At 51.5% G+C, this 26900-nt stretch overlaps 1 protein-coding gene across 5 annotated transcripts in view; it reads right to left on the bottom strand.

Annotated features, from left to right (window-relative positions):
• Positions 1–310: 310 nt before the first annotated feature.
• DPP3 (dipeptidyl peptidase 3) overlaps positions 311–26900 on the bottom strand; it is a 34764-nt gene continuing 8174 nt past the window's right edge. For 4 of the 5 annotated variants that reach the window (XM_032642059.1, XM_032642060.1, XM_032642062.1 and 1 more), the window contains exons 3-18: positions 24468–24557; positions 23721–23858; positions 23069–23143; positions 22354–22447; positions 18561–18691; positions 18321–18451; positions 18188–18246; positions 15281–15475; positions 14950–15062; positions 14493–14585; positions 12953–13015; positions 12729–12853; positions 12480–12600; positions 10610–10789; positions 3287–3449; positions 311–859 (exon numbers count right to left, since the gene is read on the bottom strand). In XM_032642059.1, coding sequence (XP_032497950.1) covers positions 687–859; positions 3287–3449; positions 10610–10789; positions 12480–12600; positions 12729–12853; positions 12953–13015; positions 14493–14585; positions 14950–15062; positions 15281–15475; positions 18188–18246; positions 18321–18451; positions 18561–18691; positions 22354–22447; positions 23069–23143; positions 23721–23858; positions 24468–24557 — 1944 coding nt within the window. In that variant the 3' untranslated portion in view covers positions 311–686. Of the gene's footprint in view, positions 860–3286; positions 3450–10609; positions 10790–12479; positions 12601–12728; positions 12854–12952; positions 13016–14492; positions 14586–14949; positions 15063–15280; positions 15476–18187; positions 18247–18320; positions 18452–18560; positions 18692–22353; positions 22448–23068; positions 23144–23720; positions 24317–24467; positions 24558–26900 lie in introns of all 5 variants that reach the window. The other variant, XM_032642064.1, reaches the window with a different exon arrangement.

Raw genomic sequence — 26900 nt, 5'->3', positions numbered from 1 at the left:
AGAAAAAACACAAAGGGTAAGAGATTAAATCCTAGGATTGTGGCTGAAGTTGAGGCTTTCCAGTTTTTAGGTTCCTGGAATATTTTAAAATAGAAGAAAAGCCACGAAGGAGAACGGCAAAAATTGTGCTACGTTCATCTCTTGACTCTCTGTATATCCACATTTAGAGGTGATGTCAAAATCCCATTGTGGATGGGAGCCTAAAAATAACCCGGCTTCTCCCTCCGCAGGCCTTGATCCCAGCACCTTGCTGGGAGCAAATGAGAAGTGAGGTAAAGGCAAGGAAGAACCACACAAATTGCAAAGATGGTGGTGGTTTCTAATATTTATTTTTCTGGTTATAAAAGTAATACATGAAGAGCACTGGATTGGGAGAGGTTTTGAGTCCTGCAGGATGACAGGTCACTTTCTCAGAACCTGCATTGCCTCATCTGGGAAGCCGGATAAGGAGTCCTGCCTTGCCCACCCCACAGAGGGCAGTGCACATCAGATGAGATAACACAGGGGAAGCACTTGGTAAGCTGGAAAGTGCTGTCAAATGGAAGGGCTTAGTGTCGCCACCCTCGGCTGAGGTAGCACCAAGGTCCGAGCTCCTGCCCCTCCCCTAGCCCCTAAGACACGGACAAAAAGGGGGCCACTTGCAGCCTTGGTTTAATGGAGTGGGGGAAGGGCCATGCAAATCTGCCTCAAGCCTGGCCAGATGGGGTTTCACTGGGGCACTTCCAGAACCGGGCATCAGCTGTGGCCAGCTGGGTGAGGATCTCCTCCAACTCAGGCCCATCCTCTGGGAAGCGCTCAGAGAAGGATCGGATGAGGCCAGCAGCTGAGGCCTCATACTCAAGAAGCTGTACTTCTGAGCCTGGGGAGGAGATGGAGAAAAAAACAGCAGCAGGAAAAGGTCTTAATAGGGAAGCAGAATCACAGTCATAAGCATAGGAGCAGCTAGTTCTTCCTGAGCTCTTACCATGTGCCAAAAATTGTGCTCAATATTTCTTTTTCTTTCTTTTTTTTTTTTTTTGCGGTACGCGGGCCTCTCACTGCTGTGGCCTCTCCCGTTGCAGAGCACAGGCTCCGGACGCACAGGCTCAGCGGCCATGGCTCACAGGCCCAGCCGCTCTGCGGCACGTGGGATCTTCCCAGACCGGGGGCATGAACCCGTGTCCCCTGCATCAGCAGGCGGACTCTCAACCACTGCGCCACCAGGGAAGCCCCTCAATATTTCTAACTGAATCCTTAAAATAATCCTATGAGATAGGAAATATTAAAGGGGGGGTATTCAGTGAATTGCTGCATTCATTCATTCACTTAAAGATTTACACCAGTGCCATGTTAGGTAAAACAGACACAGTCCTTGGCCTCCAGGAATTGCCTTATCTCTGTCTACTGCTGGACCCTGGGCAAGTTTCTCAACCTCTCTAAGCCTCAGTTTCCTCATCTGTAAAGTGTGGGCAAGCACAGTACTCGTTCTCTCGAGAAACTGTGGTGATTAAATATAAGAATGCATTGAGGGAATGCTCACCAGGCGCCAGCTACCACGAGCATCACGACCTCTGAACCTATTATTCACCTGTTAAGTGAGCTGTTCCCAGGGTACCCATCTCACTTATGGGGTGTTCCTGAATACTCCTGGGAAGCACTTCCCTCTAACATCCTTCCACTGCTCTACCCACTCACAGCACCTTGTTGTGCTCTGTGGCATCATGGGATGTACGCAGCTAAGAGCACAGGCTCTGAGTTCAGATGGCCCAAGTTCAAATCCTGGTCCTGCCACCCACTAACTGTGTGACCTCAAGCAAGTACATTCCCTTCCGTGTCTTGGTTGCCAGCTGAAAAATGGGGATAATAACTTCCTCATTGAGTTGTTGGGAGTTGATCCATGGAAAGTTTTTACGCAGACTCTGGCACATGGAAGTCCTCAAAAGTTAGCTACAATCATCATCAACATTTTCATCATCACCACCACCACTACCTTTGAGAATTCAACCTGTTCTTCAGGCCTTAAAGTTTTACCCCCACTTCCTCCTCAGACCCTTCCCTGAGTCCCTCAAAAGTAGAGGTGATCTTCCCTTCTCTAAGTGTTCAGACCACTGTTTGTGTCTCTTGGGCACCCATGAACACTTCCCTTATAAGATCATTTCTCTCTCTGGCTTATTCCTAATGGGCTGTGAACTACTTGAAGTGAGTAGTCCAACCCCAATGCCTGCCCAGGGCTGGACAGTCAAAGCAATGACGATATTGTCCATGTAATGAGCACTGACTATGTGCCCGGCATGATCCATTCTCTCACTCATTTGACAGGCACTGAGAGGCTCCTGTGGGCCAGGCCCTGTGCCAGGTGTCAGGGATGTGCTGCTCCTGCTGCCATGGAGATGAGCAGATGAGCAGACAGGAAAATGGCAGAGTGACAGCCGTTTGAAGAAGAGGAAGCTGGGTGATAGCTCAGGGGGTGTGCCTGGAGGGTGGGGAGCCGGGGAGAGGGTTGCCAAGGGGTGGGGGCAAAACTCCTCTATTTTATTTTTTAAATGAGGTGCATTTTCATTGTTATTAATTTTTTCTTTTGGCCGCACCACGTGTCTTGCGGGGATCTTAGTTCCCTGACCGGGGATTGAACCCATGCCCTGGCAGTAAAAGCGCCGGGTCTTAACCACTGGGCCACCAGGGAATTCCTCAGAGTAGAGTTTAGAATAAACCTTTTAAATGCTTTTTCCTCACCAGGAGGAGGTAATTATTTCATTTAACCCTCACAACTGCCCATGACTATGGCAGTGAGGAGCAAACGCTCTTAATACAAAAGGGCCTTTAATACAAGAGGTGCAAGCGCAAGGCAGACAGGGCCAGGGATTCTGGCAACGGCATCATTGCTTGAGGAGGGAGAAGGACCACGGGGGTGCTGATCTCTCTCCGGGCTCTGCCGAGTCCTGTTGTCCCCTGGGCTCAGCTCAGCCTGCTGGGTGCCAACTCTCTGCCTGAGCTGACCTCACTCCTGGGCCCCCGACAGGCCTGATTCTCCGGTATGATGCCTGGCCTCCTCACAGGCCCGGGGTCTGCCTGTTCTACTAGCCCCCGCCCTGCTGGCCTGCCTCAAACCTTCTGTTGCCGTCTGAGAAGCAGCATGACCCCGTGTGTGTGGGGGGTGGTAGAGGCCAAGGTGTGGGCCTGAGGGTTGGCATGGGGAGGAGGGCCACCCCAGGTAGCCTTTCCTGAGCCCGGGTTGGTGCCGGGCCTTCTCTGTGCTCCCAGAGGGCTCTGCACGGCCCCCATCAGTGAGGGCTCAGGAGCCCATTACCTTCGAGGCGAGTGTTGGGCTGAACGATGAGCTTCCGGGCTTCCTTACGGAGCAGCACTGTGTCCCTGAGGGAGAGGAAGCACTCGGGGGGTGCATCGGTGACGGCCGCGTACCCCTCATACAGGGCCCGGCCTCCAGCCACGTCCCCCGTGGACTTCAGCACCTGTGGGAAGGCAGCAGTCAGTGCCTATCATGGGCGCCCTCCCGGCATCCACGGGGCTTTGCCAGGGGCTACAGCCAACGGCGCCCAGCCCTGGACTACATGTGCTCTCTCGCAGCTTTCCTGTGCTGAATACGCGAGGAATGCGGCTCACGTGCTAGCACAGAGTAAGTGCCCACACTAAAGTGAAGCTAATTGTTCTCCTCTGCGTGTCTCACTTGAGCTGTAGACAAGGAAGGTATTATCATCACCCTCTTTTTTTTTTGAACATTTTTAGGGACTTCCCTGGTGGTCCAGTGGCTAAGACTCTGCGCTCCCAATGCAGAGGGCCCGGGTTTGTTCCCTGGTCAGGGAACTAGATCCCACGTGCCGCAACTAAGACCCGGTGCAGCCAAATAAATAAATAAATATTGGGCTTCCCTGGTGGCGCCGTGGTTAAGAATCTACCTGCCAATGCAAGGGACACAGGTTCGAGCCCTGGCCTGGGAAGATCCCACATGCCGCGGAGCAACTAAGCCCGTGCACCACAACTACTGAGCCTGCACTCTAGAGCCCGCGAGCCACAAGTACTGAGCCCACGTGCCACACTACTGAAGCCCGAGTGCCTAGAGCCCCTGCTCCGCAACAAGAGAAGCCACGACAATGAGAAGCCGGTGCACTGCAACGAAGAGTAGCCCCCACTTGCCGCAACTCGAGAAAAGCCTGTGCGCAGCAACAGAGACCCAACACAGCCAAAAAATAAAATTATTTTTACCATGACAAATGTTCAGCAATTATCCTTAGTGTTCAACAAATACTCTTCCTTAGCTGCATGGCATGCGGGATCTCGGTTCCCCAACCAGGTACTGACCCTACGGTGGGAGCTCAGAGGCTTAACCACTGGACCGCCAGGGAAGTCCCTACCCTCTTTTTTTAGTAAAACATTTCACACACCCAAAATATATAGTATGTATGTTATAAAGAATAAGACACCCGTACAACCACCACCCAGCTTAAGAGTCAGTCCAACCGCCCCCTCCTTGACTGCACCCTGTGGTCTCCCCGATCTGAGGAATTAGCACTCGACTTGGTGCTCATTAGTCTCTTGTTTTCCCCGAGTTTTACTCTCAACCATAAATTTTGCCCACATCCTGTGATGTGCTTTTTCTGCTCGAGTTACATCTAAGATTCATCTGTGTTTGTGCGTGTAGTTATAATTCACCCTTCTCACAGCTGTACGTATTCCACTTACAAACACGCCACAGTTTCATCTCTTCCACTGTTGCTGTGTAACCTGTGCTTTTTGCCCTTTGAGGCTGCTGGGGACATCCTGTACGTCTCCTGATGCTCAGAGGCAGGTTTCCCCAGAGAATCAAGGCCTGGAGGTCAGGTGAATGCTCATCCTTAAAGGACGATGCCCTCATTGTTTTCCAGAGTTGTTGTACCTGTTTACATTCCCAGAAGCAGGGGCTGGCAGTCCGTCCTGCTCGGCACACCAGGGTGGCGTTGACAGTTTTTCATTTTGCCAAGATGGTGGGTGGAAATCTCATGCTGTTTAAGTTGCACTTTTCTGATGACTAACGAGATGGAATAGCATCCCACAAGTTGGTGGGCTACTTATTTTCCTCTTCTGTTCATGAGTTTTGCCTATTTTTCTGTTGGGTTGTCTTTTCCTCCCCCCCTTTTTTTTTTTTTTAAAGTTTTTTATATATTTAGATGCTAACCTTTTGTTAACACATATGTGGTAAATACCCTATCCTAGTTTAAGACTCATCTTCTCACCTTCTTTATGGTAAGTTTTGATGAATAAAAGTTATTATTATTGTTATTATTTTGGCTGCGCCGCATGGCTTGCGGGATCTTAATTCTCTGACCAGGGATCAAACCCAGGCCCACAGCAGTGGAAGCACAAAGTCGTAACCACTGGACCACCAGAGAAGTCCCTAAAAGTCATTTTTAATGTAGTTAAAGGGATCGATCTCTTCCTTGATGGCCTGTGCTTCTTGTATGGGGAGAAATTCTCCTCTACCCCGAGGTCATAAAGATATTCTTTTCTCAGTTTAAAACTTTGCCATTCACGTGTAAGCCTTTAATCTCTCTGGGATTGAATTCTGTGTGTGGTATAAAGTAGAAATCCAAAGTGTCTCTCCATAAGGATAATCTATTGTCCCAGGGCCACTATTAAATGGTCCCTCCTTCCCTGGTGGTCCGCAACACCACTTCTGTCATATACCAAACAATCAAAGCTCTTGGTTCTGTTCCACTGGTCAATTTGTCTATTCCTGCCCCAGTGCCACACTGAATTTATAAGTCTCAGAATAAAATTTGATATCTGGTGGAACAAGTCCCCAACCTGTTTTGCCTCAAGAGTGTTTTGGCTCTGATTCATGGTCCTTTATGCTTCCATTTAAATTTTACCATCAGCTTGTAGAGTTCCATGAAAAACCCTCTTGGGCCTTTATTCAACCTTGCTGAACTCTTTTATTACTTTCAATAATTTATAGATTCTTTTGGCTTGCCTACATAGACAGTCATATCATCTGCAAGACGATGGTTTTTTTTTTGTTTGTTTGTTTTTTGCAGTACGCAGGCCCCTCACTGTCGTGGCCTCTCCCGTTGCGGAGCACAGGCTCCGGATGCGCAGGCTCAGCGGCCATGGCTCACGGGCCCAGCCGCTCCGCGGCACATGGGATCTTCCCAGACCGGGGCACGAACCCGCGTCCCCCGCATCAGCAGGCAGACTCCCAAACACTGCGCCACCAGGGAAGCCCGAGGGTTTTTTTTTTTATTTATTTATTTTTTTTGCAGTACGCGGGCCTCTTACTGCTGTGGTCTCTCCAGACGCACAGGCTCAGCGGCCATGGCTCACGGGCCCAGCCGCTCCGCGGCATGTGGGATCTTCCCGGACCGGGGCACGAACCCACGTCCCCCGCATTAGCAGGCAGACTCTCAATCACTGCGCCACCAGGGAAGCCCTTTTTTTTAATTAAAAAAAAAATTTTTTTTGGCAGCCCACATGGCATACGGGATCTTAGTTCCCCGACCAGGGATAGAACCCGTGTCCCCTGCAGTGGAAGCACAGTCCTAACAACTGAAACGCCAGGGAATTCCCAAAACGATGAGTTTTGTTTCTTCCTTTCTAACGCCCAAAGTTTTTACTTGTTTTTCTTGTTTCCTTCTAAAAGCTAGGACCTTCAGTACACTGTTGATCAGAAGTGGAAATAGAAAGTATATTTGTCTTCTTCCTGATTTTAAAAGGAATGTTCTAGTGTTTCAACAAATGACATTTACTGTACTTTCTTTTTTTGAGACACTCTTTGTCGGGAACCAGCTGCAAGCTGACAGTTCTTGCAGCTTAAAGCATGGCAAAGTCCTGCTTAATTCTTGACAGGACCCGAAAGATTATTAGAGAAGATATGAGTCTTGGCCCGTGAGGCTGCTTGCGGTTTCTCTAACTATAGTTTGTCCCTGGCATGTTTCGGTAATCACAGTCTGTTCTCATGCATGTTTATATTCTGGTTCGCAGAATGTTTTGTACTATAACTTCAACACTAAGGAAATACTGCCTGATGATCCTGTCTTGTGATTTTAACAAAAACATGTATTGCCTACTGCAATATATAAAGAGTTTTGATGGGAAATAAAGTGTGTGTGTGCTTGTACACCACCCTCCTGACCCCATTTCTGCTTAATCCCCTCACCTGCTCTCAGGACTTTTTCCTCAGTCTAACAGCGACTGACAACTCTTATCGGTTAAAGAAATTCTTTTTGAAAAAAAAAAAAAAAGAAATTCTTTTTGACTCTGAGTTTCCTGAGCGTTTTTTATCATAAATAGATATTGACTTTCAAGAGCTTTTTCTAAATCTATTGAGATGATCATGGTTTTTCTCCTTTAATATGGTGATTTTCATAAATATATTTTATGATGTTAAATAAACCTTTCATTTCTGGGATTAAACCCAAATTGATATTTTCTGGATTTGATCTAAGATTTTGTTTCAGAATTTTGGCATTTACATTTTCCCTTCCTGAACTATCTTCGATTTTGGTATCAGGATTAAACTGGCAACTTACAAGGAGGTAGAGAACATTCTCTCTTTTTCTATTGTATGGAAGAGTTTATATAAAATTGATACCATCTGTTACTTGAATATTTCGTAGGATTCGTCTGTAAAACTCTGTGAGCTTAGCATTTTTAAAAAATTAATTAATTATTTATCTTTGGCTGCGTTGGGTCTTCGTTGCTGCGTGTGGGCTTTCTCTAGTTGCGGCGAGGGGGGGCTATTCTTTGTTGTGATGCGGCAGGCTTCTCATTGCGGTGGCTTCTCCTGTTGCAGAGCACGGGCTCTAGGCGCATGGGGTTCAGTAGTTGTAGCTTGCGGGCTCTAGAGCGCAGGCTCAGTAGTTGTGGCACACGGGCTTAGTTGCTCCGCAGCATGTGGGATCTTCCCAGACCAGGGCTCGAACCTGTGTCCCCTGCATTGGCAGGTGGATACTTAACCACTGCGTCACCAGGCAAGTCCCAGCTTAGCATTTTTTTGTATGAAGATTTTAGACCACCGATTTAATTTCTGTAATGGCTATAGGATTATTCAAGCTATCTATTCATGAGTCAATTTTAATGTTATTATTTTTCTAGGAATTTGTCCATTCATCCAAGTTGAAAAGTTATTGCCATAAATTCCTGCTATATTTACAGTTATGTCCCCCTTTAAATTTCTACTCTTATTTTGCCTTCACTTTTTTTTTTTGGCTACACAGTATGTGGGATCTTAGTTCCCCGACCAGGGACTGAACCTGGGCCCCCTGAAATAGAAGCGCAGAGTCCTAACCACTGGACCACCAGGGAATTCCCATTCTATGATGTTTCTAGACAGGGGTTCCGCTTGTCATTCTTGGTATCTCTAGAGCTTCCTGGATTTATGAATTGGGTCTTTAATCAGTTCTATAAAATTCTCAGCCATTATCTCTTCTAATATTCCCTCTCTTACCTTTTCTCTCTCCTTTCCTCTTGGAACTTCAGTTTATGTACATTAGACCTTTTCACACTATCCTCCATGTCTCTTAATCTCTCTCTTAAATTTCCTAGCTTTGTGTCTCTGTGCTACATGCTGTATAACTTCCTTTATCTTCAGCTGGGTTTAAACCCTGTTTCAGCTGCCTATTTTTAGTTTCAGTGATTATAAAGATTATTGCTAGGAGGTCTATGTGGCTCTCTTCCAAATATCTGACATTTCGTGGCTCTGATCCTTACTTCTTTTGCCAATTTGCAGGTGGCAAAGTAGGATTCCTACTAGGGCACCCTCCAGGTAAGCCTCCCCCTCTTAGACCCAGGGTTAGAATGATTTTCCCTAGCTTTGGAGTAATTAAAACCGACTGGGAACTCCTGGGGGAAGGTTAGAGAGAACACCTCACCTTTCTCTCTTCTGCATGATATTTAACACCCAGAATGTGAACACACATTCATCAGGTCGACAGGTTAGACCCCAGGAGCTTAAACCAAAGAGTTGGCAACAGGGGTGCTGACGGGACCCAGGTGTTATCATGAACAAGTGAGTAAGGCAGGTAGGTAGTGGACCCGGCAAACTGGAGAGTCACGCCATGTCCAAATGTCCAAGTGTGCAAATGCAGTGGCTGATGCTCAGTTCCAGCCCATCATTCACGTGGGAATTACGTCTATTGATGTCAGACCTTCAAAGAAGTTAGAAATACACATTTGTATCTCACCTCACCAACTTTTATAATACGGGTAGGCCAAAGCTATGACTGTTTGTGACCCATGGCTGAAGCCTTTCCCTATGGAAAAGCCTCATCTTCCCTGGGGCTGGCTCCTTGCTCTGCTCTTGGCTTTTCCTGGGGGCTAATAAAAGAAACAGCAACACCAAAAATGCTTCCATATTCCGTATCTTCTGTAAAACTACTGCTGCAGACACTGTCCATTCTGCTGAATGATTCCTCTCGTACAGAGACCCCCCTGCTTCAATCTCTAGAACGGAATGCTGTGTTCACTCACTGCTAGGTCACAGTTCAGTACTGGCTGAAGATTTGGCAGATTTGACTCCTTTATCTAGTGACATTATTATTATTAATAGACTGTTCTGGAATAATTTTACATTTACAGAAAAGTTGCAAAGATAGTACAGAGAGTTCCCGTGTGGCCCTGGCCCAGTTTTGCCTGTTGTTAACATCTTACAAAATTGGTACATTTGTATTAACTAAACTCTAGACGTTATTTAGATTTCACTAGTTTTCCCACTAATGTCTTTTATCTATTCCGGAATCTGACCCAAGACACTGCACTGTGTTTTGCATCTAATGATTTTTAATTTCTAATTTTATTTTCCTTTAATGGCCAAACATACCTTTTTAGGAAAAATGCCTAACATCCCTTCTGGAAATAGGTGGCAGTACAATCATAAAGAGATATTTGCTGAATTGAAGGCTGGGCCTTCTTCAGGTTGAAAAAGCCAGCAGGACCCTGTTCTGATGGAAGGCACTTCCCGGTAAGGAGTGGGTCACCATTGGTGGTCCTCCAGCTTTGTTGAGTGTCAGAATCACCTGGCAGGCTAGTAAACATGCAGGTTCCAGGGCCCCGCACTCAGAATTTCTGAATCAGGAGGTCTGGGGTGGTGCCTTTGAATCTGCATGTCCTGGGCGATGCTGCTGCTGGTCTCTGGACCACACTTTGTGTCACACTGGCTTGGATAACACGACATTCTATCGCTGAGTTCCACATATATGTTGTTTCATTTAATTCCTACCAGGTGAGGCAGGTGATGTACCTCATTTGACAGATGAGAAAAGTGGAGGCCAGCAAGGCAAAGTATGTTACCCCAATTACACAGCTGGTTAGTACTGGCACCAGAACCCCAAAAGGTCTACTGACTCTAAACATCCCTACATGGGAGGGATGTCAGGGCTGCAGTGACCACTGTCCCTCCCTCCTTCACTCACCAAGCTCCAGGCTTCCTCCTTCTGTCTCTCAACCCACCAAGCTCCTTCCAGTCCCAAGACCAGGCTTTACGCTTTGTTTCTTCTGCTATCAGATCTTCTAATATCTGGTTCCTCCTTGGCACTCAAATTCCAGCTTAAATACCACCTCCTCCAAGAAGCCTTCCCTTTTACAGGGTGGGGAGACAGGGTGAGGCTAGAGGGGGCCTCCAAGGTGAGAGGCCCCTGTTTACCTGGAGTCTCCGCAGGAACCTCTCCAGGGCGGGCTTGCCCACGGTCCGGATCTTGTTGCGGTCAAGGTGGACCTGGGCATCTGGGCGCCCATCGGAGCCTGTGGTGGGAGTGACAGTAACAAGTCCCTCGCCAGCCTCCAGCAAGACCCTCAGGATCACAAACCGGGCCTGCATGTGGGCCTGCCGGGGCCAAAGAGAAAGGAATCATTTGCAACCCCGAGGCAAGAAGTATCAAGAGCTCATTCCAAGGCCTGATATATCATATGTGTGCACTAATTGTCAATTATTATTGTCGTTTTATTCTTCCCTAGCCTGTGGGTCCTTTTGTGCCTATTCCTCTCCCCTCAAATGCTTCCCTTCTCCTCTCACAAGGGAGGGCAGGCTGCCCTGGTAGACAGGAAGGCCATTTCCAGGCAGGACCCAGAGCCCCATGTTCCCCCTTGTCACCCACCATCCCCTCTGCTGCTCCACAGCCCACCTTCATGACAACAGTTACCCCCAGAGGGCCCTCGCCACCAGGACCCCGAGCACTTTCTTCTCCACAATCCTGTTTGCATTCAACAGTGGGATCAAGAGGGCACCGTTATCCGCAGTTTACAGATGACAAAACAGAGGCCCAGAGAGGTGAAGTGACTTGCTCAGGGTCACACAGCTCGTAGGAGAGAGCAAGGATTAACCCAAGCTTCCTGACTCTAAAACATGTGTTCAGGGCTTCCCTGGTGGTGCAGTGGTTGAGAGTCCGCCTGCCGATGCAGGGGACAGGGGTTTGTGCTCCGGTCCGGGAAGATCCCACATGCCGTGGAGCGGCTGGGCCCGTGAGCCATGGCCACTGAGCCTGCGCGTACGGAGCCTGTGCTCCACTGCGGGAGAGGCCACAACAGTGAGAGGCCCGTGTACTGCAAAAAAAAAAAAAAAAAAAAAAAAAAAGTGTTTTTTTAAAAAATAAATTTATTTATTTTAAATTTATTTTTGGCTGTGTTGGGTCTTCGTTGCTGTGCACAGGCTTTCTTTAGTTGCAGTGAGCAGGGGCTACACTTCGTTGCGGTGCGTGGGCTTCTTATTGCAGTGGCTTTTCTTGTTGCGGAGCACGGGCTCTAGGCATGTGGGCTTCAGGAGTTGTGGCATGTGGGCTCAGTAGTTGTGGCTCGTGGGCTCTAGAGAGCAGGCTTGGTAGTTGTGGCACAGGGGCTTAGTTGCTCCACGGCATGTGGAATCTTTCTGGACCAGGGCTCGAACCTGTGTCTCCTGCATTGGCAGGCGGATTCTTAACCACTGTGCCACCAGGGAAGTCTCCATGTGTTCTTTTGATGACACAATATTGCCTCCTCAAAACAGACTTACTTGACTTCTTAAAAGATTTCAATTGCTTACCCTATCTCTAACGTACATCTCATCACCGAACAGTGTAGCCTAATGGCTCTGGAGGCAGGCTGCTTGGATTTGAATTCTGGTTCTGTTACCAGCAAGTTACTTAATCGCTTTGTGCTTCAATTTCCTCATCTCTAAAATGAGGGTAATAACAGTACCTACCTCCTGGGTTGACACTGGGGACAAATGGGTTAATCACATAAAGCGCTTAGAACTAAGTGGCACAGAGTAAGTCCTATGCAAGTCATCTGTTAGTGATCATAGTAAAATCATCTCATCTGATTCACCCTCAAAGGTGGGCAAGGAGATTATCACTCCCATTTCACAGACAGGGACACCGAGACTCACAACAGTGACGTGACTTGCCCTTATATGCAGTGGACTCTGGGATCAACCCAGTTTATGCGTCTCATAGGTACGGTTGTCCCTTCCCTACACCCAGAATCCTGATCTTGGTCCCCACCTAAGGCTCTTCCCTCCTGAGGGGTCCCCTGGCCCCCACCTGTCTCCAGCTGGAGGCCTCAGGGGTGTAGAACTCCAGAGCAAGCAGTCCAGCCCGAACCATGTTGAGCCAGTTTACGTAGACCACATCTTCTGCATCAGCCCCCTCAAAGCCAAAGATCCTGGGTGGGGGAGGGAGGGGAAGTGGCAGGGGGGAGGGGGGTCAGAGGCTACCCGGGCCCTGCCCTCCCTGCCAGCAACCCCTCCATCCACAGAGGAGGTCCCCCCCACCCAGGCCTGCTGCTCGTACTCCAGCACTCGGGGGTTGAGGCAGAGGTAGAGGCCCACGCTCTCTGCCCGGCACTCTTCATAGCTGGAGGCGATAGTGCTGAACTTGCTGTCCCAGGTCTCCCCGCTCCGGTACCAGCTCTGAATCTGGGAGGGGAGGCCCAGGAAGCAAGCTTAGGGGTGCCTGCCATCCCCATAGGCCACCCCACTCCCAGCACCCCAAGGCTCCGCCGAGGCCACCCTTACCTGCTCCCCTGTCTCTGGGTTGATCACTGTCTCCTGGTCAAAGTTGAATGCTCCTTTCTCATCCTGCAGGAGAATGGTCATGAATGTGGGGCAGGTGAGGGCAAGGTGCCCCTGCCCTGGGCCAGGCCTTCAGCCCTGGATCCAAGTGGTTCAGAAAGGTGACCGGGAGCAGTGAGTGGATGGCAGGAGCAGCAGGTCCACCGACACACTGCCGCCTCCAAACCTGTCCTGTGACACATCTCAGAAGCCCCGGAGGTAGAAGAACGTCAGGCACCTACTCCTGCACACAGAGTGACACTGCAGGCCAGATGGGGAGGCACATGCCCAAAGTCACATGAAGACTTGGACTCAGTATCTCCAGAGCCCAGCTGGAGATGTCCCAGTGGGTGGACCAGAAGGCCTGGCCGCTCCTCACCTTCCTGGCCCCTCTGCTGGCAGAGGAGGTCACAGCATGTGACTCTCTGCCTCAGAAGCATCACCCTCACCATCCTCTCCATGTGCCAAGAGTCTTTCGTGCACCATCTATTTCACCCTTGCAACCAGCCTCCAAGGAACATTCTATTACTACCCCGCTTCACAGAGGAGGAAACTAAGGCTCAGAGACTAAGAACCCCAAAGCGGAATCAGAGCACATAATGTCTGTGTACACTGTCTCTTAACAATAACACCCATTTTCAGAGGGCCTATCGAGTGCCAAGCAAATCCCAGGGCTTTGCCTTTATTCCTCACAAAAGCCATACCATGGGAGTCGGGAACCCCATTTTACAGATGGGCCAGCTGAGGCTCAGGAAGGGGAACTGTCTTGTGCAAGGCCACCGAGGGGCCACATGTGTCCCCGCTTCCCTGGGACTTCAAAGCCTGGACAAAGCCCAATGCCAAGCTGTTCCCCCATCAGCTGCTCTCTGGATCCTCCTGACTTCCAGGCCCAGCCCGTCCCCATTCGGGGAGGCAGCTCCACCCCACAAGGAGCAGGCCCAACATTGCACTCTCTGACAGCCCTGCCCCCCCCCCCAAGTCATGTCATCCATGCAGCTCCGGGCTGGGGGTCCACAATGGGCTCTTCCCGGCCTGCCAGAAAGGCTGTCTGTCTTCTCATATTCCCTGAATGGGTGCTGAGGGCGCTCCAGCCACTTTGGCTGGCCAGGAGGAAGGGGCAGCTCTGGGGAGAAGGGGCCCCCTTCAATACCTGGAAAGGTACAGGCTCCAGGGAACAGCAGTGCAAAGACAGACAGTGCTGCAGCCTTAGGACTAGGGGCTCCAGACACTGCCCCTCCTGGCCTCTCTAGCCCTGGGGCTGCCTGGGTCACACCCTCAGGGCAGGCTTCCCTGGCCTGAGCCAAGCAATTCTTCCTGTGGGGGTACCTTAGCTGGACAGTCCTGCAGGTCCCACTCAATCCTGGGACTCTTGGGGGAGGCTGAGACACTGAGGGCCAAGACTGGAGCGGCTTCACCCCTGAGGGGCTGACTGTGAAGGAGGGGAGCCGTAGGCCCGGCTCTGCAGAGGCTCCTGCGGGCACCAGAGCCAGCCCCGTGTTCTTACCTGCACGAAGAGCTTGCCGCTGCCGTGGCCCAACAGCTCGTGCAGCCCCACCTGCACATCAAAGGAGGGTCCCTTCCAGCGGATGTACAGGTCCTGCCGAGACAAGCGGAGACCCACGCTGCCCACTGTCCCACCACGGCCACACGGCCTGCCCACATCCCCTGTGCCAGGCCGAGGGCCCATCGTGATGCACACATTTGCTAAAGGCCTACTACACTGGGCACCGCAAAGCCCATCCCATCCTTGCAGCAACCTGCGAAGAAGGGGCTGCCTCCACTGTTTGCCAGCTGGGGAAACAGGATCCAAAGACACAAGGTCAAAGGTCACAAGCAGGGAAGCAGCAGAGCCAGGCCCGAAGCCGTGTTCTTTCCTCTCCTCTGCACTGGCCTGTCCGCCTTCCTGCATCAGCTGAGGTCAGGCCAGGCCCAGCGCCGGCCCTCGGGCTGCCGGTGCCCACCTTGTCCTCCTCCTCCAGGAAGGTGAGCTTCTCCCGCTGTGTGGCATAGGCCACGGCCAGCACGTTCCCCAGCGACACGTTCTTAAAGCCTTCCGTCTGCCTTAGGTCGTCATCTGGAGAAGGTGAGGGCGGGGACCAGGGAGAAGGGGCAAAGGTCAAGGGTCACAGACGAGGAGTCTGGACAAGAGGGACAGGCCGGGATGGTGAGCGGAGCAGGGTGATTTGTGGCCAGGGCGAGTGTGTGGAGGCGGAGGGTGCGACTCTCAGTGGGGTCTCCTGGGGGTTTGGGCCATCCTGTCGTGTTCGAGGGGCAGGGCCTACGGAAGCTCACAGTTGGGGATGTTGATGCCGGCAGGGATGCCGGAGCCAGCAAAGGTGAGAACATCCAGGGAGGTGAAGTCGGGGGTGAGGAACTTGTCCTTCTCGAAGGCTGGGGGCCAGGGAAGCTCCTTCAACAGCTGCTCCGCACTTGCCACTAGCCACTCAAACTTGGCACTCATGGCCTTGTTCACCATGGCCACAAAGCCTGTCGGGGGACAGAGTGGGCTGTGGGTTGGCAGGGTTTGGAAGGGATCCCACACCCTCCTCAACCCCTCTAACCCTCCAGCCGTCATGTAGGTATTGAATGCCTGCTGTGCACAGTGACCCTGTGCTGGCCACTCGGGAGAACAGTGACCCAGACCTGGGCCCTGCCTCCACGAGGTCACTGTTTTGGGATGGGTGGGGTACAGAGAGAAAGCTTTGCTGAGTAACACCTGAGGTGGATCTTAAAGGAGATTGTGGGGAGTACATAGGGGATGATGGGGAAAGGATCAGATGCCCAGTGGAAGGGACGACATGAACAAAAAAAGACGCTCTCCTTTTTGGGGGAACTGTGAACTGTCCTGCACGGCTAGTGCACCTGGCTTATGTGGTGGTGAGGGAGGCTGCTGCACAGGCGGCTGGGACTGATCCTTTCAGATTCAGTGCAGTTAGAGTTCCTGGCTCAAAGCAGTACAATTTCCAAAACTGTACTCCATAGAACACATTTTCTATGAGAGCCTTCATAAAGAAAGAGCTCCCTGGTCAGATAAGTCTGGGCAAAACTATACACTCTACCTCCATCTTCTTAAAGGTTCGCAATGCACATTTGCACGTTAAAGGTACTGAAGAGTCCTGTAAGCAGAGACTCCCGGCTGCTCAGCAACAAATCCTTCTTAATGTAATTCCTGCTAACCCTGCAGGAACTGTGCCCTGGAAAGGCCTGACCTAGACTGAGGAAGGGGTCAACCTTAACCTGGCCGAGGGATGGGCTTGGCAATGCCTCTCCATCTGGATTCGCTCTGTCTGATGAAATCATCACACCAGGGCAGGAAGAGAAGATGATTAAAATAGCAAAGAAGGAAAAGCGACCTAAATAAATGTCCAATGATTGGGGATTATTAAATAAATCAGGGGGCAGCTATGTGATGGCATGCCATGCAGCTGTTAGATATGTAGTACAATATCAAATGCTGTGGGGAATTATTTATGATATATTGTGAATACTATACACCTATTAAAAAGAATGTGGTAGGTCTATATATACCGATAGGAAAAATATCCACGGTACATGATTAAGTGAAAAAAACCAAGTGACAGAACAATACACGGAATGAGAATATAATCTCATTTACCTGGATGAGTTAAAAGGAACGCGTGGGGACTACCCTGGTGGCGCAGTGGTTAAGAATCAGCTTGCCAATGCAGGGGACACGGGTTCGAGCCCTGGTCTGGGAATATCCCACATGCCACGGAGCAACTAAGCCCGTGCGCCACAACTCCTGAGCTTACGCTCTAGAGCCCGCGAGCCACAACTACTGAGCCCACAAGCCACAATTACTGAAGCCCGCACGCCTAGAGCCCGTGCTCCACGACAAGAGAAGCCACCACAATGAAAAGTCTGCGTGCCACGATGAAGACCCAACGCAGCCAAAAATAAATAAACTTATTTAAAAAAAAAAAAAAAAGGAATGTGTGTGTGTGTGAATGCTTCGACAAAGGCCTGGAAGGACCTGTACTCAACTGCGAGCTGTGGTGATCTCAGGAGGGGTGTGACATAGGAGAGGATAGTAAAGGAGGGATTTCATATTTTATCCTACATACGTCTGTACTGTTCCAATTACTTGCAACCAATGCAGATTTTAAATCACACACACACGTTTTTAAGCATAGCATAGCACTATATAAAAACAGAAGACAAAAAGTACATTCCAAATTTTAACCTTGGGGTGGGTACAATCACAGTTGATTTTTTTTGGTCTGCCTTTTCATAATTTTTGACCACGAACTGAGACTACTTTTCTAATAATCACAATGAGTTATGTAAAAAGGGGGGGACCTCTGAGACTGAGGCTGCTGAGGAGGCCCTGGGGTCTTGGCCCTCAGCGCAGGCCTGGCAAATCAGGACCCAGGCAGGAAAGCTGTGAGTATGCACACCTGTCTCACCCTCCGGCCCCTGGACTGCCTGTCCCTTCTGCCTTGTCCCTGGGCCTGGACCTCTGGGCTCAGATCCAAGCCCTCATGGGCTGTCGGGGCTTTCCTCTCTCCTCCAAGGCTAATCTCGCGGGCTTTTGGCAGCTGGATGCTCCAGACTCTACATCCAGGGGCTGGGGAGGATAAAGCTTGGCAGAAACAAGTCTAAATCCTCAGGCTGGATGCCCTGCCCTGCACTAGTGGGTCCCATGGGGGCTTGGACACAAGGGCGGAGGCAGCCTGCCACCTGTCCTGAGATGACAGCAGCCGAGTCAAGTTCGTAGTCCCAGTGTTAATTCTGCTCCCATCAACTCAGCACCGTTTCCATGCCTGGCATTGTGCTGAGCCGTCTGCATATAATACCTCACTTCCCACGACACCCAAAAAGGAGTGACGGATGCGCAGAGGTGGGGTTAAGTGGCTCAAGGTCACACGGCCATTAAGTGACAAAGCTGGAGCCTATGCCTGGACCAGACACGAGAGGGAGCACAGCAAAGTGGCTCAGAGCCAAGGTGCCTCGGCTAGGCCACCCACCACCTGTGCCTCAGTTCCCACATCTGTGAAGTGAGGAGAGACATTCTCATAGGATGATGGTGTCAAAATGAGCTACGTGTCCAGTACATGGCAAATCATCAATGGCTGTTGTCATTGTTATTATTACTGCTGAGGGAGGAGCGGGGAGGGGAGAGTCCTCAGGGGACAAGGGTAAGGGTTTCCATCCGACCGCCCACCTCCCAGAAGTTACCTTCAAACTCTCCGCGGGAGCCAAAGGGGTCTCGGTAGCTCTCGATGAACCCGATGTAACTGGGGGAGAGAAGGGCTGAGATGGAGGCGGGGCGGGGGGAGGGGACAGGGCGGGGTGAAGGCTGGCGCCTCACCTCTCCACAATGGGGGCTTTGTCCTGGATCCAGAAGCGAGAGCCCTTCTTGTGGGCCTCGATAGAGCCATGGGTGAAGCTTTCTATGTACTGGGCCAGCATCTGCTCCTGGTGGCTGGTGGCTGCATAGGCCTGGGGGTGAGCAAGGGTTGGTCAGCCTCAGGCTACCCACCCATCCCCATACCCACCTTTGCTGCCCAGAGGGGCCTGGAGAAGCACCTCAGCCCCTAGCCAGCCCTACCTTGGCTTTCTCCAGGTGCTCCACTACCTTCCGGAGGATGGGTGCATAGTCTCCCCGGGTCACCCGGAAATTGCTTCCCTGGAATTCATAGCTCTTCAGCTTGGAATTCATTTCGGAGTCCAAAATAGGCTCTGAGGGAAAAAGGATGGCTCAGGGAAAAGGCTAATATAAGACACCCCAGCAGGCTTCTCGCTGTGACACTCCTTTACTCTAAGATCTTCAATGGCTCCCCACTGCCCACAGAAATTAGTATAAACTTTCATCTTCAAAAATATAGATATTGGGTTGGCCAAAAGGTCGTTCGGCTTTTTCCGTACCACCTTACAGAAAAACCCAAACGAACTGTTTGGCCAACCCAATGTTATGTTACGTGAAATGTTCTAACTCATGTTAACTCATTTGAGCCTTGCATCAGCTCTGTGGGGAGTGGGAAATTATTATCTCTATTCTACAGATGGGGAAGCTAAGGCACGGAGAGGTTAAGTCAGTTTTTGAAGGTCACACAGCAGCAAGTAGCAGAGTCGGATTCAAACCCAGTGTGGCAGATTGTATTTAAAAAGCTAGCCATACCCTAGATGTAATCACAAGAGTCCTTATAAGGAGGAGATAGGAGGGTGAAGGGAGGTAGGAGATGTGATGAGAGAAGAAAGAAGAGGGAGACATGTGAGGAAAGGGCCACAGGCCGAGGAATGCAGGCAGCTTCTAGAGACAGAAAGAGGCAAGGCAACAGATTTCCCCTGAAGGCTCCAGAAGGAACTGGAGTCTTCTTTTAGACTTTGGACCTCCAGAACTGTAACAGAATAGATTTGTGTTGTTTTATGCCATTAAATTTGTGGCGATTTGTTACAGAAGCAATGGGATATTTTTTTTTAAAGGATTTTATTTTTTTCGCCGTGTTGGGTCTTTGTTGCTGCACGTGGGCTTTCTCTAGTTGTGGCGAGCCTTTGTCGTGGTGCGCGGGCTTCTCATCGCGGCGGCTTCTCTTGGTGCAGAGCATGGGCTCTAGGCATGTGGGCTTCAGTAGCTGTGGCTCGCAGGCTCTAGAGTGCAGGCTTCAGTAGCTGTGGCTCGCAGGCTCTAGAGCGCAGGCTCAGTAGCTGTGGCGCACGGGCTTAGTTGCTCCACGGCATGTGGGATCTTCCCGGACCAGGGGTCGAACCCGTGTCCCCTGCATTGGCAGGCGGATTCTTAACCCCTGCGCCACCAGGAAGTCCACAATGGGATATTAACACTGTTGTATTTTGCCTGTTGTCTCTGATCCATACAACATACTTCTAGCTTATATTTAAGAAAAAAGAAAAGATGGCCACAGTATCTCCCATCTCCCAAAGTGACTTCTCCTATCAGGACTTCTCCTCTTGAAGTGGGGCAGGCAGGCTTGTGGCTACAGCAGAAGTGACGCCATGTGACTGCCGAGGCTAGGTCACAAACGGCGACACGGCGTCTGCCTGGCTCTCTCGGGGTGTTCGCTCTGGAGCCCAGCCACCACGAGCAATGTGAAGATGCTGTGTAAGGTGCTCTGGTTGACAGCCCCAGCTGAGGCCCCAGCCAACAGCTAACATCTACCACTGGACGTGTGAGTCGGTGAGCAGGCAGAGGATGCAGCCCCTAGCTGTTGAGTCACCCGCCACCTCTAAGTCTTCCCAGCTGAGGCCTCAGACATTGTCAGCCAGAGACATGCTGTTCCTAGCATGCCTCATCCAAATTCCTGACCCACAGAGCCCAGGAGCATGAAAAGGTGGCTTTGTATCACTAAACAAACGGGGGCGTTTGTTACGTCAGGCAGCCTGGCTGCAGAGCCACACTCTTAACCACTGTCCTCTGCTGCGTCCTAGAGGCCCAGCTCACATCCCCGTGTGATCCCCTCCTGTTCCCTGGAACCCTTATCCTCTTCCCTAGTCAAATCGCACTACGTATGTGCTGCTCCCTAAACCTTCCCACCACCTTGCTTCGGCTCCTGCTGTTCCCTCCACCAGGAGTGCTGTTCCCGACCTGTCCTCCTTTGCTTGGTATCTGAGGATCAACGAAGGGAGAGCTGCCGGGAAGGCACCGGTGAATGAAACACAGAGTTCCTCCTCTCAAGGAGCTTGAAGTCAACAGAAAAATAACTGGGAAGTTACTGGGCGTGCTGATGAGCAAAGAGGCTGTGGGGAGACAGGGAGAGGTCCTGGGAAGGTGAGGTCCAAGCCTGACCTACAGGACGATTAGGGTTCATCAGTGGAACAGCTAGAGGGGAGGGAAGACATTCCAAGCGGGAATGGGGAACAGACCGTGCAAAGGCCTGGAGGGGGTAGGTGAGAACATGGGGTTTTCAGGGAATTGGAAGCTGCTGAGCGTGGCTGCAGCCCAAAGTCTAAGTGGGAGGCTGGGAGGTGGGAGGTGGGTGTGGAAGGGAGGACGGGGTTACAAAGGTCCTCACAGGGGCCTGGATGCTTCTCTTAATGCTGCATCTGTATCCCCCTCACCTGGTAACAGACGCCAGTTTTCTTTTGAGAACCACCCCCTCACAACCACCCCGAGTCCAGGTGGTGGGTCCACCTGGCTGTGAGTCCACCTGGCTGTGAGGTAGGCTTGGGACCAGGGTCCCTTAACCACAAGGACCCGAAACAGAAAAACCTGAGCCACTCCCAGACGTTAAGACACTACTTCGGGGAGAAGAGGGCTCTCTTTGCTGGAATGGCCCAGCTGGTGGCTATCAGGCTGTGTGTTTTGGTTGACAGCTCCAGCCGAGGCCCCAGCCAACAGCTAACATCTACCACTGGACATGTACGTGAGAGCAGCCTGCTGTGGGTGAAGTCAAAGAGAGCTGAGCCAAGAGACAGAGAGAGAAATTTCTGAGAATACTGTCTAAGCAGCTGGATCCAGCTGTGCCTGAAGCTACTGTATTCTGGGCTTCTTAATTACTCAAGCCTACGAAGTCCCCTTTGCTGTAGGCAAATTTGAAATAGGTTTCCTCACTTATAACCAAGAAATTCCAAATGATGGAGCCCTTAGAAGTGCATCTGGGCTTTGCCTTGAAGGTACTTGGGGAGATATTTAGGAAGTGGATTTTAGTAAGTTCACCACCCCCACCTTTCTGTATCGTCCCCAACCTCCAAGACACATGTGATCACCTTTTTTTTTTTTTTTTTTTGCTGTATGCGGGCCTCTCACTGCCGTGGCCTCTCCTGTTGCAAAGCACAGGCTCCGGACGCGCAGGCTCAGCGGCCGTGGCTCACAGGCCCAGCCGCTCCGCGGCATGTGGGACCCTCCCGGACCGGGGCACGAACCCACGTCCCCCGCATCGACAGGCGGACTCTCAACCACTGCACCACCAGGGAAGCCCAGGTGGTCACCTTTTCCATTAAGCCTTCACTGATGTGCAGTTTGGATTTCTCCTCTAGGCTGTCATGGGACATATGGTCCAGCCTCTACTTCCATTGTTTACATGGATTGGTATCTTCTGCGCCACTGCCTGGAGGATGGGGACCATGGCCAACACGTGGCCCCTGTCAGAGGCTTGCAGCAGTGATGTTCGCCAGGTGGAACAAAGGCCCTTCCCCTGCCCTTGAGCCTCCTCTTAGCTTTACATCACCACCAGCAGCACCGGGGCTGGGGACGCTCACCTCATAGGAACACCATTTGCTGAGCACTAGGGCTTGCACCTAGCAAGCCTTCAATCAACGTGTGCCATAACCATTACAACTGTGGCTACTGCCTGCAGCTTCCGTAGTCAGCTAACCCTGTCCTGGGTTCTGGCCCCCTCCACGCTGGTCCAGGAACACAGGAAGGAGGAGAAGGGGTGTGAGCTCACCTGTGCTCAGCACAGAAGCCAACCGCACCTCGTAGCAGGGCTTCCCATCCTGGCCGATCTCCTTGAAGAGCCGTGTGTTGTAGGCACTGAGGTTCTGGAAAAGACCAGGGCAGGGGTTTGGGGGAGAATAAGTCCAGAGCGGGCTGTGGGGTGGGGGGAGGGAAAGTGGGTCACACCAGGGAGAGAAGATACACAGGTAAAGCAGTCCGGGGCCTCCGGTGGACGTGCCTGAGTTTTCTGCGAGGGGAGAGAGCAGGGTCAGGCCAGGGCAGACTCCCACTCTGCTCAGTACACTGAGCACTAACTTTTACTAAGCGCTGTGCAAGACACTTCGTGACCTCAGCTAGTCCGGGGTACAGGAGGCAGGTCCCATGCCACAGATAAGGAAATGTCGCTGTGTGGCTGAGCTGGGAGGTGAAAGTGACACATGGGTGCCACAGCCCAATCCAAGCAGCTCTGATGTTCTGTGTCCTCCTGCCCTGAGGCTGTCACAGGGCCCTTCAGCCCAGGGTGGGGCAGGGGCAGCTCCATCAGGGCACACACGGGGACATCTTCATTCATGCCAGGCTGACCCTTAGACGAGGATTCCCAAGTCTTCTCCACCTCAAGGACCCAAGATGCCCATGCCTCTGGGCCCAAGCTGAGACCCAGGAGTGGGCGCCAGCGCCAAGGGGACCCCAACAAACCACCACCCCAAGTTCCCCAACCCCCAAACCTGTGAGTCCAGAAAGTCTTGGGCTAGTTTGGCATCTTCCATGGTACAGTTCCCAGAGAAATAGGTGGTGATTCCCTGTTGGGGAAGGGGCAGATGGGAAATAGGAGTTGCTGAGTTGGGTTGGGGAAGCTGGTGAATTCCTTCCCAGCCACCCTCTCCAGCCTCTGGCTTCCTCCACTTCCTCTCAGCAGCCTCCACTGTCCCTCTCCAACTCTTTCCAGGGGGAAAAAATTACAACACAAACAACAGAGGCCCAAGTCCAGCCTTCCTGCAGCTCTGTGCCAGCCTCTCGCGGGCCGGCCCCTAAGGTTTGCTGCATCCCTCACCCCATGCAGCTCCCAAGCAGCCTCGAGAGGTGGGAAGCTTTGGCCCCCTCCTTTCCCATGCCCCCTCCTCAGCTCCCTCCAGCTCTCAGCTTCTCTCCTTCCTTCTTCCTGCACATGGCATCCCAGGATGTCAGAACTGGGAGGGCATTCAGAAAGCGTTCCATCCAACCTGCTTACAAATGATGGCGCTGAGGCCTGCGGTGGAGGGCAGCTTGGCCTCAGGCGTGACGGACAGCCCGCTGCCTCCCCATCGGGTGCCTCTCCCTCCATACCAGGCAGCCCCCAAGGATGCCCTCCACTCCCCAGTGTGGCTGGGGGGGCCTCACCTCCTTCCCCAGCCCGAGGTGTCGAAGCCTCGATTCCAGAGAGAACATGAGCTCCCCGCAGGTCTGCCAGAGGCCCCCGACTTCCTCTGGGTGCTGCTCCGCGGCCTTACTACCCAGGATCACACGTTCCAGCTTCTCCTGCAGGGGAAGGGAGGCCCGTGGCCTGGCCACACCACCCGAACCTGCCTCCTGGAGCGCCCTCCTCCCCGCCCCCATCGACCCCCAAGCTCTTCTCCCATAGTCTAAGACCTTCTGGCCCAGAGTGCAGTTGACAGACCGGCAGCATTGACTTTGCCGGAGAAATGCAGACCCTCACGCCCCACCTGCTCAGGCCTGCTGGGTCAGAAGCTGCATTTCAACAAGCTCGCCAGGCAATTCGTGCACTCAGTAGGGGCTGAGAGCCCTGGTGTAAGAGCTGCCTCTGCCCCAGATGGGCCTGAGCCCCGTGGTCCCAGAGAGGGACTCCTCATGCCCAGGCTCCTCCGCTGTCCTCAGTGGTGACAGGCAGGCTCCATCTCTGCAGCACGTAACAGCGCACAGAGCCCTTTCACGGCCTCCGCGCATTCGTCCCTCGGGTCAGCAGGGTCAGGAGGTGGCTGCAGCACCCAAGGCCGTACAGTGTGGTAGTGACAAGGTCAAAGCTCCTCTCAGGGCCCGACTCCCACTGGGGCTCCATCTGCTGCATGCCCCGCTCCCCCATCCCACCGGCCCCAAACTGCCCACCTTTCCCAGCCCTCTTCAGCTCACCTTGGGCAGGTTGGGAACAAACTTGGTGTCACCAAAGGACTTGTAGTTGCCCATGTTGGAGTAGACACCTGCAGTGTAGACCAGGAACGCCTGGGGGAAAGGGGGTCAGAGGAAGCACAGCCTCCCTACCCCACGGAGGTTCCCTCCTGGGATATTAACACCCCAGAGGAAGCAGTATGGGTGAGGCTGGGAGACTGGCGGGGCAGGACCCACATCCCGGGAGGCCCCAGTCTGGCCACAACATGCTTTCACAGCCCAGTCTTCACACACTCATCGTCCAGCCAAACTGGTCTTCTCAACAGCTACCAAATACATCCAAGCCCTCGTGCACCTTGTTCCCTTTACACCAGCACCCTCTCAGCCACCTGCCGCCCTCTCATGTGACCCCCGAGGCCCAGTGCAAACACCACCTCCTTCTGCAGGAAGGGCTGTCCACAGCCCTCACCTGGCAGGCAGCCAGCACCGGAAGCATCAAATGTTAGGGCTGGAGGGGCCTTGGTCCACTGCTCTGTGGCTTTTGCCGACCCCAAATCTAGTCTCCCTTCCTCTGGCAATAAGGCCTCACATCTTCCTTTTGGGATAGGGCGAAATCTCCCTTCCCCAACTCCAGGGGTGGACACGGGCCCAAGGTGGCCAATAAGAGCCCAACCAGGACATTTCCCAGTGGCAACGAGCCTCCGGTTTATACCAAGACTCATCAGGCCTGAGTCCCCTGGAGCTCCCCTACTGGGGTGATGGAAGAAAGCAAAGCTGAGAGATGAAGACTGCATCACCATGGTATCACCGAGCCCCTGAATCTGGTCGTGCCTGAAGCCTCCCTAGCCCTGGACTTTTCAATTATGTGAGCCAGTAATTCTCTCTTTTTGTAAATAGACTTTATTCTATAGAGTAGGTTTAGGTTTCCAGCAAAACTGAGTTGCAGGCACAGAGATTACTCCAAAGTCCCCTATCCCCACACAGGCACAGCCTCCCCCATTTTAATAGCCCGCACTAGACTGGTGCATTTCTTACAACTGATGGACCTACATTGACACCTCATCACCCAAAGGTCATAGCTTACATTAGGGTTCACTCTTGGCGTTGCACATTCTATGTGTTTAGACAGATGTATAATGACATATATCTACCATTATGTATGATACATTACTCTGTATTATACAGAGTAGTTTCAGTGTCCTAAAAATCCTCTGTGCCCGTCCTCCCTCCCAACGCCTGGCAACTACTGATCTTTTTACTATCTCCATAGTTTTGCCTTTTCCCAAATATCATATAGTTGGAATCATACAGTATGCACCCTTTTCAGATTGGTTTCTTTCACCCAGTAATAGGCATTTAACTTTCTCCATGTCTTTTCATGGCTTGATAGCTCATTTCTTTTTAGCACTAGATAATGTTCCATTGTCTGATGTACCACAGTTTGTTTATTGAGTCAGCTACTGAAGAACATCTCAGTTACTTCCAAGTTTTGGCAGTTATGAATACAGCCGCTATAAAAATCGTGTGCAGGGGCTTCCCTGGTGGCGCAGTGGTTGAGAGTCCACCTGCCGATGCAGAGGACACGGGTTCATGTCCCGGTCCGGGAAGATCCTACACGTCACGGAGCGGCTGGGCCCGTGAGCCATGGCCACTGAGCCTGCATGTCCGGAGCCTGTGCTCCGCAACGGGAGAGGCCACAACAGGGAGGGGCCCACGTACCGAAAAAAAAAAAAATATCGTGTGCAGGTTTTTTTGTGGACATAAGTTTCACTTCAAGTTTTCACTTTGGTAAATACCAAGGAGCATGACTGCTGAATCGTATGGCAAGAGTACGTTTAATTTTATAAGGAAGTGCCAAACTCTCTTCCAAAGTGGTTGTACCATTTTGCATTCCCACCAGCAATGAACAAAAGTTCCTATTTTTGCACATCCTTGCCAATATTTGGTGTTGTCAGTGTTTTAGATTTTGGCTGATCTAATAAGTATATAACGGCATCTTGTTTTTTAAGTTTGCAATTCCCTAATGACATACAACGTGGAGCATTCTTTCCATATGATTATTTTCCATCTGCATATCTTCTTTGGTGAAATATCTGTTAAGGTCTTTGTCCATTTTTAAATCGGGTTGCTCATTTTCTTACTGTTGCGTTTTTTGGGTTTTTTTTGCGGTACGCGGGCCTCCCACTGCCATGGCCCACGGGCCCAGCCGCTCCGCGGCACGTGGGATCCTGCCGGACCGGGGCACGAACCCGCATCCCCTGCATCGGCAGGCGGACTCTCAACCACTGCGCCACCAGGGAAGCCTTTACTGTTGAGTTTTAAGAGTTCTTCGTACATCTTGGATAACAGTCCTTTATTAGACATATATTTGCAAATATTTTTTTCTCCCAGTCTGTGACTTATCTTTTCATTCTCTTGACAGTGTCTTACATAGAGCAGAAAACTTTAATAAGTTCA

The sequence above is a fragment of the Phocoena sinus genome, chromosome 8, assembly GCF_008692025.1.
Source record: "Phocoena sinus isolate mPhoSin1 chromosome 8, mPhoSin1.pri, whole genome shotgun sequence".
NCBI classification, from domain to species: Eukaryota; Metazoa; Chordata; class Mammalia; order Artiodactyla; family Phocoenidae; genus Phocoena; species Phocoena sinus.
The sequence above is the reverse complement of the archived record's forward strand: the minus strand, read 5'-3'. Positions and strand labels throughout refer to the sequence as shown.